Here is a 17,565-nt window from a genome sequence, read left to right on the forward strand (position 1 = left end):
CAACTGTACTGCAATTAAAAATTCAAAAAACAAAACCAAAACAAAAATTTTAAAACTAACTTCAATAAATGCTTGTCCTTGTACAGGGGAAAATGTTATCAGGGACTAGAAAGCTTGCACATCGTGTCTAACGATGAGGTAAGGAACAGCCACCAGCCCCAGCAGGAGGTTCTGGCGGAGCGCTCGTGACGCAGTAACGCTGCTTTGTCATTCGACTACTGATGATGAGGATGCCACTGGAAAGTCAAGATGTGCGACTCCAGGTTGACGAGGACAGCAGACAGTGTCACTGCGCACAGGCTGACCTGTGTCAGGGGCCGCGCTCCAACAGCGGGAACATGCCGCCATCTCACTCCCACTGCACGCACCCCTCTCTCCTCTCCCGCTCACAACAATCCCCAAAAGAATGCAATGAGCACCACACTTATTTTATATGTTTTTGTGTTCTCATTTATTTTGTAAACTCATTTCCAATTTAGTTATATTGCCAGCTTTGCTATGATTTATGGTTACAACTTCTTTATTTTAGATACATATTTCTAGCTGCTTGAAAATGCTCTGATTAATGTAGACTGATACATTTCAAAATTAAAATGCTATTTTCTTGGCAAAAAAAAGTTAATGTATGTAAAGTGTTTACCACAGTGTCTGCCAAATGATATTCAATAACTGTTAAAGGTTGCTATAACAATGAAAAGTTTCTGAAGATTAAATTAAAAACTGCCTATTGGCACATAACAGGTACTTGGTAAAAAAAAAAAAAAAATTAAGGAAAAGACGCTAGAGCACTCCCATGAGCTGACAGCACTGTGGCGTGTGGACGGACCTCGCAGGCTGCAGGGCACAGTCAAAGCGTTCCTCGAGGCAAAATATGACTCTTTGTAATCTTACTTGAAAACACAAACATGAGAATATGCATCCACATGGCAGTACAAATACATCTACAGGGGTCAACTTATTTTCAGGAAAGGTTACCTGTTATGAGGTTTTTGTTTATTTGTCCTCCGAGACAGCCGAGCATTTGTACGACTCTAACCCTTATCTCTTCTGAGGACAGTGCTTCATTCTGCAAAGGGAACAAACGCACACACATGGTGACGACCGAGTTAAAAATTACAGTCATGACATGAAAGAAAACGACTCAGGATCCTCACACCCTGCACGGCACTGCGGTTAACTCGGCTGCAAATTCATGAAAGGAAGCCGCATCTCTTCCAGCAGCGCACTCAGACATCTGTTTCTTAGGCCAGCGGTTCCAAGTTTTGGCAGAACGCTTTAAAAAATACTGAGGGTCCCCAGAGAGCTTTTGTTTACATGGGTTGTATTTACGAGTATTTAGCACATTAGGAGTGAAAACTTAGATGTTAAATAGTTATCATTTTATTAAAAAATACTAAATCCGTTACATGTTACAAATGACATACTTTTAGGAAAAGTAACTGTATTTCCCAAATAAACAACCTCAGGCAAGTGGCAGTTTCACAATTTCACACTTGTGACAGACTTGTGGCTGCAGCTGGAAAAGGAGTGTTTTAATTGTCTTTCTAGGTAACCGTGGTTTCTCCAACACAGCTCCCGACCTGAACAAGCAGTAGTGCCCAAAAGCTCAGTTACGGTGCAGTCAGTGCATCTGTGCAGTTTACTGCGTGAGGACCCACCGGTCTGTCTTGCACTGAGTGGGTCTCTACCCACGTGTGACCAGGGGGCATGACGTCCTGCTCATCTCAACACCCTGCTTCACCAGGTTACGCGGCTTCTCCGGGTGCTGCCACGCTTCAGTGTACGCGCGAAAAGATCACACGTGGTAAGCACCGAGATGCTGTTAAGTGCGTGGTGAGCATTACAGGATTTTAATTTCCATGTAAAAGCCTTAATTTTACCACTGGCAACAAATGTTCTCAGATGTTTTCTTTCAAGTGAGGCTCACTCTCAAGCCCTTTATTTTACAGAAAACGTCTGCCAGGTCCTGAACAGCGGCATCTATCTGACTCCCCCATCACAAGAGTGGTGCTGAGGAAAAGGGCTGCCAGGCTCCCGGCTCAGAGCACCCCAAGCCCAGCACCCCCCGCTCTGTCACATCACGCAGGAGGTGCGGACGCCTGCGCGCCGGGGCCCAGGTTTAACGAGGTGCGAAGGGTCCGACAGCACCTCCCACACCGCACAGTGCACACGTCACCAGTGACAGCAGCGCCGGCCCTGCCCTGGGACCCAGGGCCACAGCGAGACCCCTGTCCTGGGGGCGGGGTCCTGTGTTTGCAAAGAGACGCACAACCTGGAGACATGCCCTCCAACTGCCCTGCTTCTCTTACATGTGACAAAACAGCAGAAAACTTTCAGACAGAAGCGTCTCTCGTCTCGGTCGGGCCTCCCGATCAAAGCTGCCCACCGGGCAGGGGGAGACGCTCCCCTAGCCTGCAGTGTCAGTTCTGCACACCAAGGTCTTCACAGCTCGTTCCTCACAGCACGCCTGAGAGAGGAACTGTCCCCGCGCGAGTTCAGTTTTCTCTGTTTACATCACTTTCGCCGCATCTAGAACACCGCTCCTACGCGGTTACCACTGAAAAACCCAGCTGCCAAGAGCTTCCCTTGACAGAACGACGTGCTTCAGAGCTCACCAGTGAGTGAGCACCTCAGACACCCACAACAGCGCTGCACCAACAAGGAAGCAAGACCAAGACAACAACCAGTTGCCCTAGCCCACATTTTTATTGCTAAATATACACTGAAATTACTTCTAGACTGTATCCCAATTTAACTGTAAGAATAACTAACACTTTAAATGAAGAATTTTAATTTTCACACGCATGAGCATCTGACCTCTGCATCACTGAAGGTGGAGAAAATACAAGGGGTTTCTTACTGACGAAACGTTCTTTGTCCTCTTCAGATGCTTCAGCACATCTTTGTCAAACCCTCTCTGGGCGGCCCGAGAAAGTGCTGCCACTTCCCAGCTATGCCTGGTCTCATCTGCCAACAAAACAAAACAAAAGCCCATTGTAAACAGCACCATTCATTTACTTGATGAACACAAGGGAACACACTGCCATACAGACATTAAAATCCGAATTTAAATTACAATTGAAAATAAAACTCCTAGAGCGAAAAACATTAATAGTGGTTGTCTCAGTTCTAAACACCACTGTTGACTAAAAGAAACATGGCTCCTTGGAACAGGGGCTGATGCCCAAGACCAGGCAGGCGGGACTGAGGAAAGGCTGGCAAGGGGGCCGCCCAGGGGAGCGAGGCCGCTCCCACCGCTCACCCACAGGTCAGATCTGGGACAAGCTGAGCTCCAAAGTCAGAGAGAGCAGAGAAGGATTAGACCTGCTGAAAAGGGAAGAAGCCACACGTCCCTACTAACATAAAGAAATAAACAGGTGAAAAAGTTATTCCTCTCGGCGGAGGGCCAACTAGGTGAGGCTGATGGTGCTGGAAAAACCACGACTTTGCCACTTTGACAGTAATAATCGATTCGGAGGAATCACCGAAGGACAGTAAAATTATCACAGTGAGAGTTCCATGAGGAATAAGAACATTCACAGTGTAGCTTCCATTAAACTTTCTTAAAAAGAATCAAAACCTTTTACAGAATCTACAAATACAAAAGTTTTCTTTCCAGAGCCAAAACTGGACGCCACCACCTGAGTGGTGTGTGGGGATCGTGAAGTCCCATCGGAATTAACAGCCACGCGACCACCAGACCAGGGTGCCGAGATGCAGACTGACCCACGCCTCCCTCCTCTCTCTCTAATTATCTGAGTGCACATGTTCAACAGACAAATCCTCTGCTGAGAATTGCGGTAATCAACTTAACTTAAAAGAAATACAAATCTTTTCAATGAGCCAATTGACAGACTAAACTCAAAAAAGCAAATAAAAGTACCACGAAGATATCTGCTCAAAGGTACATTCATTTTCTGACGTCAAGCCCATGTACATTTAGTGAACTACTCAAACAACAGCACTCTTCATAAAAAGTGAATTTTAAAAGCCTAAATCTACATCTAAATTCATAAGCTACAGACATCAACTAGCTGGCATTTCTGTCTCTGAACAACACTTGCTATTCCTATCCCAAAGCTGACTCTTCCTTCATGAAATCTGAGTATGTACCAAGGTGTGGTAAAAACCAGACCCTGAGTGCAGCTGTCACGTACTTTTCACTTACGGTTTCCAAACCAACAGGATTTAAACTGGACAACAAAATAATGATTTACACAGATGAAACTTCACAAACTGACACTCGACTTCCTACTGTGATGACAGAAACATGCAAGTTCTCACCAGCACTCAGCGTCCTTCTCCAGTGGACCCTGCTTCGTGCTCCAACTAACCACAATGTCCGCTGCGCTCTGGTCAAGCAGTTCCTGCCCCTCGCTCTACGTACTACTTTTCTTGACTTGGCCAGACGAGTTTTTTTTAACCTTTCCCCACCCCTACTTCTCGCGTGCCTGTTCTTCTTAATCAACATTAGCGCTTCACCAGTTACATTTGAAAACCAATAAAAATCAGGTGAGATTAGGTCAAAATATAAAATTACTATTGGATTTCCTTATAGTTTCAATCCCAGTTTGACGCATTAAACAAAAGGTTTTTCGCAAGGCAGTACGTTAGGATCTATAAGGAGTGCGAGATACTTAAGGCAGAGTTATTACCCTTGAAGATTTTATAAATCTTGGTAGGACGTAAGTGAGTAAAATAAAAAGCAGGTTTAATACCTCAGTTATACCTCCTATGTCCCAATCACACTGAAATGAACTGGGAGGCCACAGAAACCCAACCAGACGTATCCTGAATGTGCCGGGCTCAAGTCACGAAGGAACAAATACACAGTCCCAGGAGTCACAACACCGCCATTCTAAGACGCATGTCACAGCTCCTCCAAACCTTACCTGATGAGGCTGAAGTTTTGAGATACCCATCAAGGCTGGGCAGAATATCCTTATAATAGGGCTGAATCACATGTCTGCAGATGCGGCCTGACCACTCCTCTAGCGCGTTCAGGCCTACTTCCGCCAACGGGGTATGGCTCAGGCCCAGTTTAAAAGCCATCTGTATGGTAGCACAAAAAAGTAATGAAACGCAGGGAATTTAAGACCGTTGTCTCTAATGAGAAGTCTTTCCTCTGCCAGAACCCAGACAGGCTGGAGGGCAGGTGCCTGACGGCTGGTGCCACCACACGCCCACCGCACGGGACAGGCTGGTCCCACAGCCCTCCGCTCCAAGCACCCTGCCAGCGTCCCGTGGCAGCAGCAGACCCTGAACCAGGGAGCCTGGCAGGAGAGTGCCCACTGTGACAGCCACAGGAAATTTCCACGCTTTCTAGGAAGTGCTTTCCGCGTGGGACGCACCCACCTGCAACGCGGGGACATAGGCTCTGATGTCGAGTTCAATGATGTTGTATGGCAGGGACAGGACAAAGGTCAAGCAGGAAGCCAGGAGTTCATCCTTGTACTGCTTCATTCTAACTGACACCTTTGCAAGAAAGGAGACAGGAGCTGAGCTGTGCACCTGAATATGGCCTGCAATTCTCAGTCTTCTCAAATACAAAAAAATAATCACGCAGCCTTATCTGACGCAGCCATGTTCGTTTGAAAACGAAGTACTCATCTCAGGAAAGTTCATCTGTTAAGTTATTAACTCCCATCATGTGGAAAAGCTAAAGGATCTATTAGCTTTGAGTTGTCATCACTCGAATTATTTTGAGAAAACTCAGGGGACTTTGAAGCACAGTGATTTACTCTATTAATGTTTTTCAGTCCCTTAATCCCCATGTGGATTAAGCAAACCAATTTTTAAGTAATTAGACCATTTATAATCACCAGGATTTTTTCCAACATACATTCATTTTTAAATAGCCCATGATAACACTGGATAAATTTAAAATTACCTCTTTACCAAATTTTGCAAACAAAGCGAAGCAAGAACACTTTTCTGGGTGCTCAGGAGACTGCTTCTGACTCCTCAGACCAACTCCCTGTCAAATAAAACAGTGAATTAGTTCAGTGAACGGTAACCAGGTAGTTCTGGGTCCTGATCTGGCAATTCCCAGCCTTCCTTCTGAGGGGACCCCACTTTCACTCTGCAGAGAGGGCCTCGAGCAGAGAGGAAGGGAAATCAGCCCTGAAAACACTTCAGGCAGAGGCCAGAGAGAAACCAGCCTGAGGTGGAAGGTGCTGGCTGATCAAAGCAGGAGCTTAAGTCCACGCCCCACTCCCCCAACCGCTCAGCACACCTGGGAGCTGAGACGCCTGCTCACTGCTCACCACCAGAGCCCCCAGGGGCCCAGGGCACAGGCCACTGAGCCTTCCAACTAGATGAGCCTGGAGAGGACATAAGACTTCCCCAGGGAGGCTTGGGATGCTGGCCCTGGCACCAGCATCTAACACACTTAACCAAGTGCTTTTAATCAGAACAGAAAAACGCTTAGTTAACTGTTTAAATCATCCAATTGCCACTCACATCATCAGTTTTTAAAAATACAGGTAATAAAATAAGTAGATTTTAAAACCGCAATATGCTATACCCTCATATCTCATAATGCATGCACACACTCGTGCAAACTAAGAAATACAGGAATGTTCAATGTCTCCCCAGAAACACTCACCTCAAAATATTTTATTTTCTTGGCATTTCTCACAGCAATAGAAAGCAATTTATAGAAACCACTAATGAGCGGCAGCCGTGTGGACTGCAGAATTAATTCATACGTAAAGGAGCACACCCACGGCCCAAAAAACTCTACGTGTTTTTCAGGAAGAATCTCTCTGTAAAAACAGATTTAAAGCTTAATGTAGAAATTCTCATACTATTTTCATTCAGCTTTGAAATTATAAAGGACATAATCAAAACAAAATCATAATGGGGGGGAGGGTACAGATCAGGGTTAGAGCGCGTGCTTAGCATGCACCAGGTCCTGGGTTCAATTCCCAGTACCTGCATCTAAAAGGAAAAATCATAACCTATGAATCCATTATAGAGCATTTTCAGGTGTATCCATATTCCTTACTTTTACTACCTAAAGATCTTTTAAATATATTTTTTCAAAAAGGTAAATTTGCTACATTTAGATATATTTTAAAGTTTCATATAAGCGATTTCATATTTAAGTCCTACTAATTCATTTCTTACATCTACACAAGTGACTTTCCCATTTTATAGCCAATAATTGATCACTTCCACTCTTAAACGAATCGAATGTTTTAAATACCTGCAAAATTCCACCAGGTTGATGAAGGCTGAGAAGTCTTTAGGTTTAGCAGGATGCAAGTTTGCTGCTGGATCTGAAGTTGGGACCACCCACACCCCAGGAGCTGCACTGCCAATCTGTGAAAGTAGTTGCACCAAAGAAACACTGCATGAGTCTCTCACCGGGGGATCTGCGGCCCAGGGCCGGGGTTAAGAGGACGGGACACAGAAGCGAGGAGGTGGAGACGGCCCAGCAGCACAGTGGACAAGAACAGTGGCCTGCAGACCACAGCACAGGAGAGCGGGGATGCAACACAGAGAAAGGAAGGTGCAGACACAGAAAGACGACAGGGCTACAGTTTCTCAAAGGAGCTGCAGGGACCGGATGGAGGACCTGGACGCTCCAGACCAAGAAGCAGAGGAGCAGCCACCATAATTAATGGTGGTGGTACACGCACACCAGGGTCAGGTCTGTTTCAGATTCCGGTGGAAACGCTGACCAAGCAGTCAGGCTCGCAGCTGAAGGGGACAAGGCTCGAGTGGGAAAGGATGACACAGTGGACAGCTGACCCTCTGCAGAGGAACCAAGAACGCGCCCAGGGAGCAGGAGACACAGACGCAGGTGTGGGGCCAACAGCCCAGGTGAGACCCTCTGGGCGTGTCTGTTAATGACATGATTTTTAAGGTGCATAAACAAAATGCACCCAGAGCAGCAGACCACACACCGGCGTCCCCATCACCCGTCACCCGTGTAGACACAGGACATGACAAGTGCAGCAGCATGGACATGGCAAAGAACCCTCCTCTGTCCCCGCACCCCCTTAACCGCAAGGTTCTGGTCAGGGCAGTGGATGACATGCACTATCACAGACACGCAAACCCACTCCAGAGCCAGCGGACCCCAAAGCAGCCTGCGTGTTCTCCACGGAGCCCACACCCTGGCCTGTTACTCAGACCCCTCAGAGCAGACAGAGGCTCCGCGTGGCAGCCTCACGCCAGGTCTGACCTCTGCCCCAGGCCAGGAAAGCAGTGCAGAACGTCTGTGCCTCTGCCCACAGCCCCCGCCTCAAGCACAGAGCCTGGCATCTCCTTGGCCATAAACCAGAGGAGGCCCAGGTTTCCCGCCTTCCACAAAAAGCCGCCTGTACACTAAACAAGACCGGACCCTTGACTCTTGCTTGGGATGAGAAACTACCCTCATGACAACTTTTCCAGAAGATTTTGCTTTAACTTATTAAACACGTAAATCACTTCTGAACAATCTAGGAGATAATGTTTTCTACACTTCAGGCTATTCATCTGAAAAGCATCGACGACACGTATCAACACCAAAGAAGCCAATTTCCTGTTTACAAATGTGCTATTTGCCCCAAACACTGCAGCAGAGAGTTGGTATAATGATGATGCAAGTTATTATTGACAAATCTAACCTCTTGTTCCCCGACGGTCTGCTTTTCTAGCGTAAGATCCAATTTCTCAATAATCTTCAAAACTGACTTTATAAATTCATCATATAGCAAACGACTCAGACTTTGAAGGGAGGAATTCAGAGAGAGAAATGCTTCATCTGCTAAAAAAGAATCCTTTAAAAGTAAAGAAAAACAGTAAATTTCAAAATGTTGTACAAAAAAGAATCAGTATAGGTATCATGGTTCATTCAGATGCACATGGGTACTTAACATCATGGCAACGTCTGTGCAAACCAAAGCAGCAAAATGCAGAAACCTCCCCCAACTCCCGGGACAGCGCCACACAGACACAGCCCAGGCGCGGAACGCACACTAAGTACGCAGGGGCAGGTGAGGTGCAGGCCAGCGCTCGTCAAAGAACTCACCCTAATGAGCGTGTGTGTCTGTGCGTACACACGTCTGTGTGCGACACACGGACATATGCTGAAGCTTGTGCAAATGCACATGCGTGCACATATGCACAACCACATATGCACATACACATGGGTAAATGTCCATCCATCCTCAGAATGGATTTAAAAGTACTAAATCTATTATTTAAAAGTAAAATACTCTACTGTTCCAAAAACAAAGCCCTCGTATCTAATAACACATGTAAGAAAGAAATACTTTAGGTAAACCATTAACGTTGATCTACCATTCTACCTCAGTAAAAAAAAAAACCCTGCAATTTTCACAGGACAGGATGTCTGATTTGCTGACAACGTGCTTCTTCTGGGCATCACTCCCTGGTCATGACCTGGCCCACAGCAGGTGCACCTGGAGGCAGGAGCCGCACTCTCGCCCCGGGGAACAGTCGCTGTGCACCAGCCCCTGCACGCCCATCAGCCAGCTGGCTTCTCTCTAACTGTTACAGAGAGCGCAGCTCCCCCATGGTGGTCACACTGCCCCGCTTCTGCCACCCCCTCAGCTGGCCTGTCAGAAAGAACAACCCAGCATCAGCTGCTTCTTAAGCTAAAATAAGGACTCAGCTACAGGAATTAATTTTAAGTAGGTGCTATGATTTTGTTCCTTTTAATTGATTTTTTCCAGTCTCACTTTATCCTAACTTAATACTGTTTTAATTTTTCATTACCTGAAGTTCTTTAAAAAAAAAAAAAAACTACTGGAAGTTAGTAACATGTACTTCTGAAAGAGTTGAGTCTGCAAAGTGCACGACTACGGAGACCAGCAAAGAGGGGCCAGGGCACCTCTCTGGCTTTACAACTGTCATTTTTACCGTCATCTGGTCACAGCTCAGGAGACTTCTAACAAGGCCCACGTAGTCCTTGCACATGGACACTTTCCACTTGCCAGTTCTAACTTCCCCCGACGCACGGTCATCTTCAGACTCAAGCTCAGCACCCTGGTGGGAGGACAGACACCCAAGCTGACGCTGGGGCTCTGATTTTCAGAGTTCTCCGAGCTACAACAGCCACCAGCCAGGGACTTCAACTTGACTGAGTAAGGAAGACAGCACACTGTGAAGGCATACTGAAAAAGCTGGAAAAAAGTCATGATTTTTCTAGCCTGGACTAACATGTACTAACAAATGTTTCAAAACACTGCCCCAGGCCTGTGTTATAAAAAAATCAATCTCACTTTCTCACACAGAACCCTGTCTCATCCTATTTCCTGTCACTTCAAGCACCTAAGACTTGCCTTCCATCATGTGCCCAAGTATACTGTCCTAGACTTTCAAGAGGAAATCTTCCTTTTCATAAAAGTGTGTCTGTAACAGTAAGGTTATGTTTAAGGATGTTTCAACACGTAGACGTTTATTCACTTGAAAAAGTTCATAGATACAACGTCCTACACGCTCCAAAATGTAAAGCACAGCTAATAAATAAAAGGGCAACTTCTGCATGTTCACAAACAGCAAAGTCCAACATCTCTAACCTTCCAGACAGCAAAAGACTAATTTTCAAATTATAGGTTCAGTTTACCTTCTGAAGGATCACAGGTTTAGAGCATATTCTGATTAAACCCTGATGCACTAAAAAAAAGAAAATAGAAACAAAATTGAAAGAAACACTGAAAAATACAACCACTCAACAAAATTGAGTCATTTTTAAAATTTAACTTACTTCTCAATTTTCTCCTACATTTGTTAATATCTGTAGTTTTAAATTTTAGACTGTTAGGACTCAAAACCAAAAGGCAGAGAAAAAACTTTTTTTGAAAAGGATAGAAATGGAGATCTTGGTCCACCAAAACATTAGGAGTCCTCCAAGAGGCATCCAAAGGTACAAAAGAACTTGACAACCAGATGTTTTTTATCTATATCACACAGTATGTTACGTATTCATCATTCATCACCATAAAAACAAGAATGCATTCCGAACTTACCCACAGTGCTAATGCAATTCCAGAGAACGGGTCCCTTCTCTGCTAAGGCCAGGAAAACTTTCACTATGGCTTTGCAGCACACCGACTGCATCTTTGGACTATATTGTGGGAAGCTGTCTATCTGCACGACCACGAGATGTTCCAGAACAGGGATATGGACCTCAGGAACCTACCAGAAATGAATGCAGACTAGCCGTCAGAGGAGGGGATAAAAACAGGGGCAAGACAAATAGGGTCAAAGTAACGCAACTAGACACACGTCAGAGAAATGATAAACCTGGCTGATGATCTAATCTACTGGTATTGGCTTACCATTCATTGTTGTGATTGCCTAAAAAAATCAGAGTAAAACTGAGTGATACTTTGGGTGCAATTCTATCCCAAGCAGCAATCAATCTTTTAGAAAGATTTTTAAAAGTAACAAACAATTATTCCCGCTTTGGGAACAAGAAGTAAAGTTTCATGACAAAAATTGTACCAATACAAAATACTAATGAAAACTGTCACCAGTGAAGCCTGAAATGAAGGTATGTAACTGCCCTGCGCCTCACAATGTCTGAGAGGCTGAGATGGAGGAGTTAACACTGTCCTCCTTGAGCGAACTCCCTCACTCACTGTGTCAAGGTGACGCAGGACGCTGGCGATGGACTGCAGGAAACTGGGCATCTGGTACACGTGGTCCTCAGCAGTCTCCGCCTCAGTGAGGAACAGCTGCTTGCAGCGCTGAATGAGCTCCACGTACATGAAGTCAACGTCCTGTGCGTTTACAGCCTTGCACGGCTTTAGGAAACGGAAAACCATGCTGACCGATTTCACCAACATCAAGTAATGATACTTAAGGTGTGTTAAGCCACATTATCATAGACTAAACATCAACAAGCTTTTTAATGGTGAAAAAATACAGTGCATCTTATAAAGATGCTTTGAAAATAACCTATAAATACATTCTAAATATTTAACAGCACACAAAACATCTGGAGATCATCACCAGAACTCTAGGCACCGGGCAGACGGAAGTGATCAGACCAATGAGGCGCCGTCCCTACCCCGGGAGGCCGGTCGCCCAGAGAAGGGACAGAACCAAACCCCCACTGGGACAGGCCACCACACCACGTGGCATCAGCACCCAGAGCCACCTTCCTAACTCACAGATCTGGCTGCACCGCCCACTGCCCAGCTGCAGGTGTCCAGAGGCTGCTTCAGACTTCAAGTCTAGTCCAGTCTCCTCGAGGCTCTGGCTCCTTTATCTCTTTAGAGTCTTCTCCCTTCCTCCTTGTCCACCACACTCCAGCCTCCTAAGTCGTGCGCACACCTACCTGGGCCCTGTGCTCACACCTAACTACTGCGAACATGTCCATGGTGGTTAGACCACAGGTATGAAGCTGGGAACTCCTGCTCTCGGTTGTCTCTGAGTCCCCTCACATACCGTTTCCTCTGCCCTCAGTATGCTGAAAGGAGCAGCAGAGAGAAATGGAGAGGAAGCATTTCTAAAAAGGGGAAAGGACTGTTTGGAAGGAAATGAGGACGTGTCAGGGTGGAACACGTAGGGGTGAGCGGCTGGGAACAGACCCGCTCCCTCACACGTGGGGGTGGCAACGTCTCTTCTCAACTTCCCTGAACGGCCCTGTCGGTCGTCAGGACCCTGGCTAAGGTGGCACATTTCCTCAACCACAAGTTCCCTCCACAGGTGGCAGGCAGGGCCGCGCAGCAGGGAAACGTGGCATTTCTACCCTACACGTTGGGGTTCTGTCTCGTTCTGTCCATTGTAACTGTGTGTCTTTTCATGAGTTACCCAATGTCTCTGGGCCTCGGTTTCTTCATCTGTAAAGTGGACTGAGATCCCTAAAAGCCTGCAGGAGAGCTTGCGTACTTGAGGTAACGCCTACGCACGACCCCAGGACACAGCGAGCACTGAGAGAACCACCCAGCACACAGCAAATAAGAACAGCATCGTCACAAGAGTCAGACGCTGCTCAGAACCAGGGAACCGGATCCCCTTGGCCCTCCGGCGGAACCCCTACCCCACGCCTACCCCCGCGAACAGTCCGTAGCCGCGGATGGCGATGGATAAGTCCTTGCTGCTGGCGTCCGTGTTCCTGATGACCCTGCAGAACTGCTCCATGAAGAACTGCAGCTCCCTCCTGTGTGCCTCTGCGTCGCCAGCCACCGCGGAGGAAACCTGCCATCGCACAGTGTTTAGAGACGTTTACAGGAGGCAGAGGGATCTGTACAAACGTGACAGGGCTGGAACTGCGGTCAGACACTGCCAGCACAATGCCGCAGCTCCACGCAGTTTCTACTCCTAAGTGCGCTTCGTCTCCACCAGGCTCAGAGGTGGCACTGTCATTGCACGCGACGCATCCTTCCTAGAGCAGGGGCGGAAAGGGGCCATGTAAACGCAGCAAGACGCAGGCACAGGACAGGGGCTCCAGGTTACGGCCCTGACGAAGCAGAATGCATCCCCAGACTCATCTGTGACTCACGGGCAGGCCCACGGCCAGTGAGGTCAGAGTCACCAACAGATCAGGCCCCTTGCAGGACAACAGAGAACAGGGTTCCGAACTCACAATCAGGAAGAAAGACAAGGCCTCTCATTTCTCAAAATAAGGTACAAACTATAAAGTCTAGATGAAGTGAGGCAGGGAAAGCAGCACTGAGGAGCAGGTCACCACAACTCACCACACAAAGCGACAGCCGCCCAACGCGAGACTACCACGGGCATCTGAAAGCACGGCTAATTTCCACAGAGACTGCTGGAGACGAGAACGGACAGAAGCCTGGTAATCGTGAAAGGCTGGAAGAAGACGTCCACTTTGCATCGCCAACCAGCAACACACGCCCTGACCCACACAAAGCCCCCATGTCCTCCCAAAACTTTTAGACAAGGATGGGTCCCCCGACCGCATAAAGAACACTCGCAGCTTGTTAACAAAGACACACAATCTGATTTTGAAACCAGCAGAACATCAGCACGAACACTCCACAAAACAAGACCCAAGAATGGAAAACAACTGCAGGGAAAGAAACAGCCAACAGTCCCCTCGGACACTCGAATCAGAAGCACAGTGGGGTGACGCTGGGCACCCATCACAGGGCTAAAATCAAGGGCGGACAACACCAGGTGCTGCCAAAACGTGGGGTGACTGGGACTAGCAGTGGGAAAGAAACACGGTACAGCCAGCTCAAAAGAGGGCTCAGCGGTTTCTCATGAAGTTCAGCAAGCACCCACCGTGCGACCCTGCAGTTCTGCTTCCAGGGGTTCACTCCAGAGAAATGAAGACAGGTGTCCACAGAAGTACTTGGGAATGAACATTCTCAGCCCAACAGACGAGCTGAGAGCACCCCGGCCGTGGGACACTGTCTGCACCACAAGTGGGCTGGATCTCCAGGGACCAGCTAGTGAACTAACCACCGTCCCTAACACTGTGATTCAGGATTTCCATCAGAGCCAACCCAGAGAGCCTAACTCCCACCACTACCTGACCTGCAGGCCTCTCCAGCCACCTCGGGCACTCAGGACCACCAGCACACGCTCCTTGGCTGCCACAGACGCACTGCCAACCTGACTCACCCTCCGCACCCATGTTCCACCTGGACGGAAATGCAGGCACAGGTGGACCCTCCTCTATCTAGAAGCAATGGAGACACCAGCATCTTGTCTCAACGCCCGCCAACCTGGCTGCCCTGACCTCCCCCCCCCAGCCTTCTCACTGCCACTCCTGTCCAGCCTCAGCTCTAAGGCCCTGATGGGGTCTGGCATCCGAGCTCTCCTCCAGACCTGGGGCCACCCGTGCGGCTGACGGAGGACCAAGCTTTCTTCTTTAAGTACTATGGAAGCTAATGGAGCAACTTGTATTTATTTTTCAACGTGCATGCACAAGACTGGAATTTAAATTTTTTGCATAGAAACATTTTAAAAAGTACCTGTTTCAGAAAAGATTCCAGAGCTGAATGCGCAGCTTTCTTCAGTTCGGCGTTGGTGTGGCTGCACCACTTGGACAGGACTTCAAACGTGGAAGCACAGTGCTCCAAGAGGCAGGTGCTGAACTGAGACGCGTGAAGGGCAAGCAAGCCCAGGCCAGCTGCAAACACAGAGCACCCTGCTGACAGCAGGACGACTCAGAGCCCAGGCAGCTCCTCATCACTGCAGCCTGATGACCAGGGCTCCTTCCCAACCTGACGCCCCACCCTCCTCATGAGACGGCTGGCCAGTGACCCCACAACAAGGGTCAGTGGCAGGATCAGGGCTTGTTTAGATGAAGCCAGAATCAAACAATCTGGACCCCCCCAAAAGTTGCTCTGAAGTAATTTTTTTTGAAATCCCTAAGTGTGAGCATCTCCACCAGCACCCAAGAGCTCCGGTCAGTGTCTGCAGAGGAGCATCACACGTGTCACCCCACTGACTTTCACCTGGAGTTTAAGCAAAAGTTTACTCAAGGCATCAACTTAATAATCTGAAATACGCCACCTCATCAAGCACAGAGTCTTACCCAAAGGCACCGCGTATCTCTTCAGATCAATCTATTAAAAAAAAATTTACCATCAATGTTTGACAATCACAAGCCCCAAGTGTGAAAGAATTAGAAGAATATGAATCCTACCTGAGGACGGATTGCCTTTACAGCAAAATCAAAAATCTCCCTTGAGGTCTGGGGATCTGGGGAGACACAGAAAGAGCAGCTGTCACAGGTCACGACCGGACAAACCTCAGGAAGTGCTCAGCGCTAGCCGCCAGCGTGGCACCCTCCTCCCGTCTTCACCGACCAACCCTTCCACGGGAGGTGCCTCTGTCAGGCGGGACGCGGGGCTCTGTCTCTGTGGACCCAAAACAGCCGGCACTCATTCATGGCAGCCCCGGAGCCCCGCCCATCCTGGCGGGCGCCCTCAGCAGGCTCCAGAGCCCCTCCAAAGGGACCTCCTGCCGTGTCAGACACCTCCAGCCAGCACCAGTGTGGCCCCAGAGTGGCTCCTCCCACCAAGGGCTGACCCCGCACAGCAGAGCATTGGCACCGCGGTCAGCAGGCCTTGGAGCAACCACACTGGAGGCCACGCACACACACGGTGCATGAAAAGCAATGCAGCCAGCCACAATCGGAGGACACGTGCAGCCCACAGGGGACACTGCTGGAGCGCCCGGCTCTGGTGACCGGGCTGCACTGGGGGGCCCACAGGACACCTGCCACACAGAGACTGATGTGCAGCCGACCTACTAAATTCACACAGACACAGAGAAGCAGGCAAGGCGAGGAGACCAAGGAGTATGTCCTAAAAAAGGACTGAACACACAGACGAGCGACCTTCCAGGAAGGAGTTTCAAAGTGATGGTCACAAAAATGCTCACTGAACTCAGAAGAAGAATGCAGGAACACAGGAGGAATTTCAACAAAGAGATAATAGTCATACGATCATCTCAAAAGATGCACAAAAATCTTTTAACAAAATTCAACACCCATTTATGATAAAAACTCTCAATACAGTGGGTACAGAGGGGACACACCTCAACATAACAAAGGCCACAAGTGACAGACCACAGCCAGTATCACATTCAAAAGTGAGAAGCTGGAAGTATTTCCTCTAAGATCAGGAAGCAGGAATGCCCACTCTCGCCACTTTTATTCAGCATGGCACTGGACGTTCTAGCCACAACAGTTAAACAAGAAAAAGAAACAAGAAGCCCAAACTGGAAAAGAAGGAGTAAAACTGTCAGTGTTTTCAGATGACATAACACTATTTACAGAAAATCCTAGAGACCACACCAAAAAACTACTACAATAAATGCATGTAGTAAAGCTGCACGATATGGAGTTAATACACATAAAGCTGAAGTTACACTACGCATTGACAGCGAACTATCAGAAAGAAAAACTGGGAAGGTCTCATTTACAACTGCGTCTGCAAGAACGAAACAACTAAGAATAATTAAGCCAAGGAGGTGAAAGAGGTGTCCCCTGAAGACTCTAAGACGTCAGAGAGACAGACCGAAGAAGGATAAACGGAGACGTACTGCGTGTAGGAAGAACTCATTCTGAGGAAATGTCCATATGCCCCAAAGCAACTCACAGATTTAATGCCACCCCCAGCAAAACACCCATGGCCCTTTCCACAGAACTGGAACAGGTTATCATAAACTTGGTACGGAAACACAAAAAGCTCCAGATAGGCAAACAATCTTTGAGGAAGAAGAACAAAGCTGGAGACACGATCCCCGGTTTCACACTGCACTGCAGAGCTACAGAAGTCAAAGCAGTGTGGGACCAGCACACGAGAGACGGGGCCAGTGGAGAGGCACAGCGAGGCCAGAGACCAGTCCTCACACAGTCCTCAGCCTCTGCCAAAGGAGGCAGGAGTGCACAGCGGAGGAAGATGGCCTCTTCGATACACGGTGTAGGGGAACCCGGGCAGCACGTGCAGAAGAACCAAACTGGGCTACTTTCTCACATCATGTGCAGACATAAACTCAGAGGAGGAAAGACTTCAATGTAAGACCTTAAACCACAGAACTCCTGGGAGGAAACAGATGTAGCACACTCTCTGACATTGGTCTCAGCAATATTTTTGTGGATCTGTCACTTCAGGAGAG

General features: G+C 47.9%; 1 protein-coding gene across 3 annotated transcripts in view; it reads right to left on the reverse strand.

The window, feature by feature from the left end:
* Positions 1-17,565, reverse strand: part of PRKDC (protein kinase, DNA-activated, catalytic subunit) — a 120,126-nt gene that overhangs the window by 94,118 nt on the left and 8,443 nt on the right. For all 3 annotated transcript variants that reach the window (XM_031441651.2, XM_031441650.2, XM_031441649.2), the window contains exons 8-23: positions 15,587-15,642; positions 15,476-15,506; positions 14,910-15,067; positions 13,018-13,164; positions 11,601-11,765; positions 10,986-11,154; positions 10,583-10,632; positions 9,877-10,002; positions 8,619-8,771; positions 7,211-7,326; positions 6,608-6,767; positions 5,891-5,977; positions 5,356-5,475; positions 4,893-5,052; positions 2,861-2,967; positions 976-1,066 (exon numbers count right to left, since the gene is read on the reverse strand). In XM_031441651.2, the coding sequence (XP_031297511.2) occupies positions 976-1,066; positions 2,861-2,967; positions 4,893-5,052; positions 5,356-5,475; positions 5,891-5,977; positions 6,608-6,767; positions 7,211-7,326; positions 8,619-8,771; positions 9,877-10,002; positions 10,583-10,632; positions 10,986-11,154; positions 11,601-11,765; positions 13,018-13,164; positions 14,910-15,067; positions 15,476-15,506; positions 15,587-15,642 (1,896 nt within the window). The remainder of the gene's footprint in view (positions 1-975; positions 1,067-2,860; positions 2,968-4,892; positions 5,053-5,355; positions 5,476-5,890; positions 5,978-6,607; positions 6,768-7,210; positions 7,327-8,618; positions 8,772-9,876; positions 10,003-10,582; positions 10,633-10,985; positions 11,155-11,600; positions 11,766-13,017; positions 13,165-14,909; positions 15,068-15,475; positions 15,507-15,586; positions 15,643-17,565) is intronic.

This window comes from Camelus dromedarius, chromosome 30 (assembly GCF_036321535.1).
Source record: "Camelus dromedarius isolate mCamDro1 chromosome 30, mCamDro1.pat, whole genome shotgun sequence".
In the NCBI taxonomy this organism is placed as follows: Eukaryota; Metazoa; Chordata; class Mammalia; order Artiodactyla; family Camelidae; genus Camelus; species Camelus dromedarius.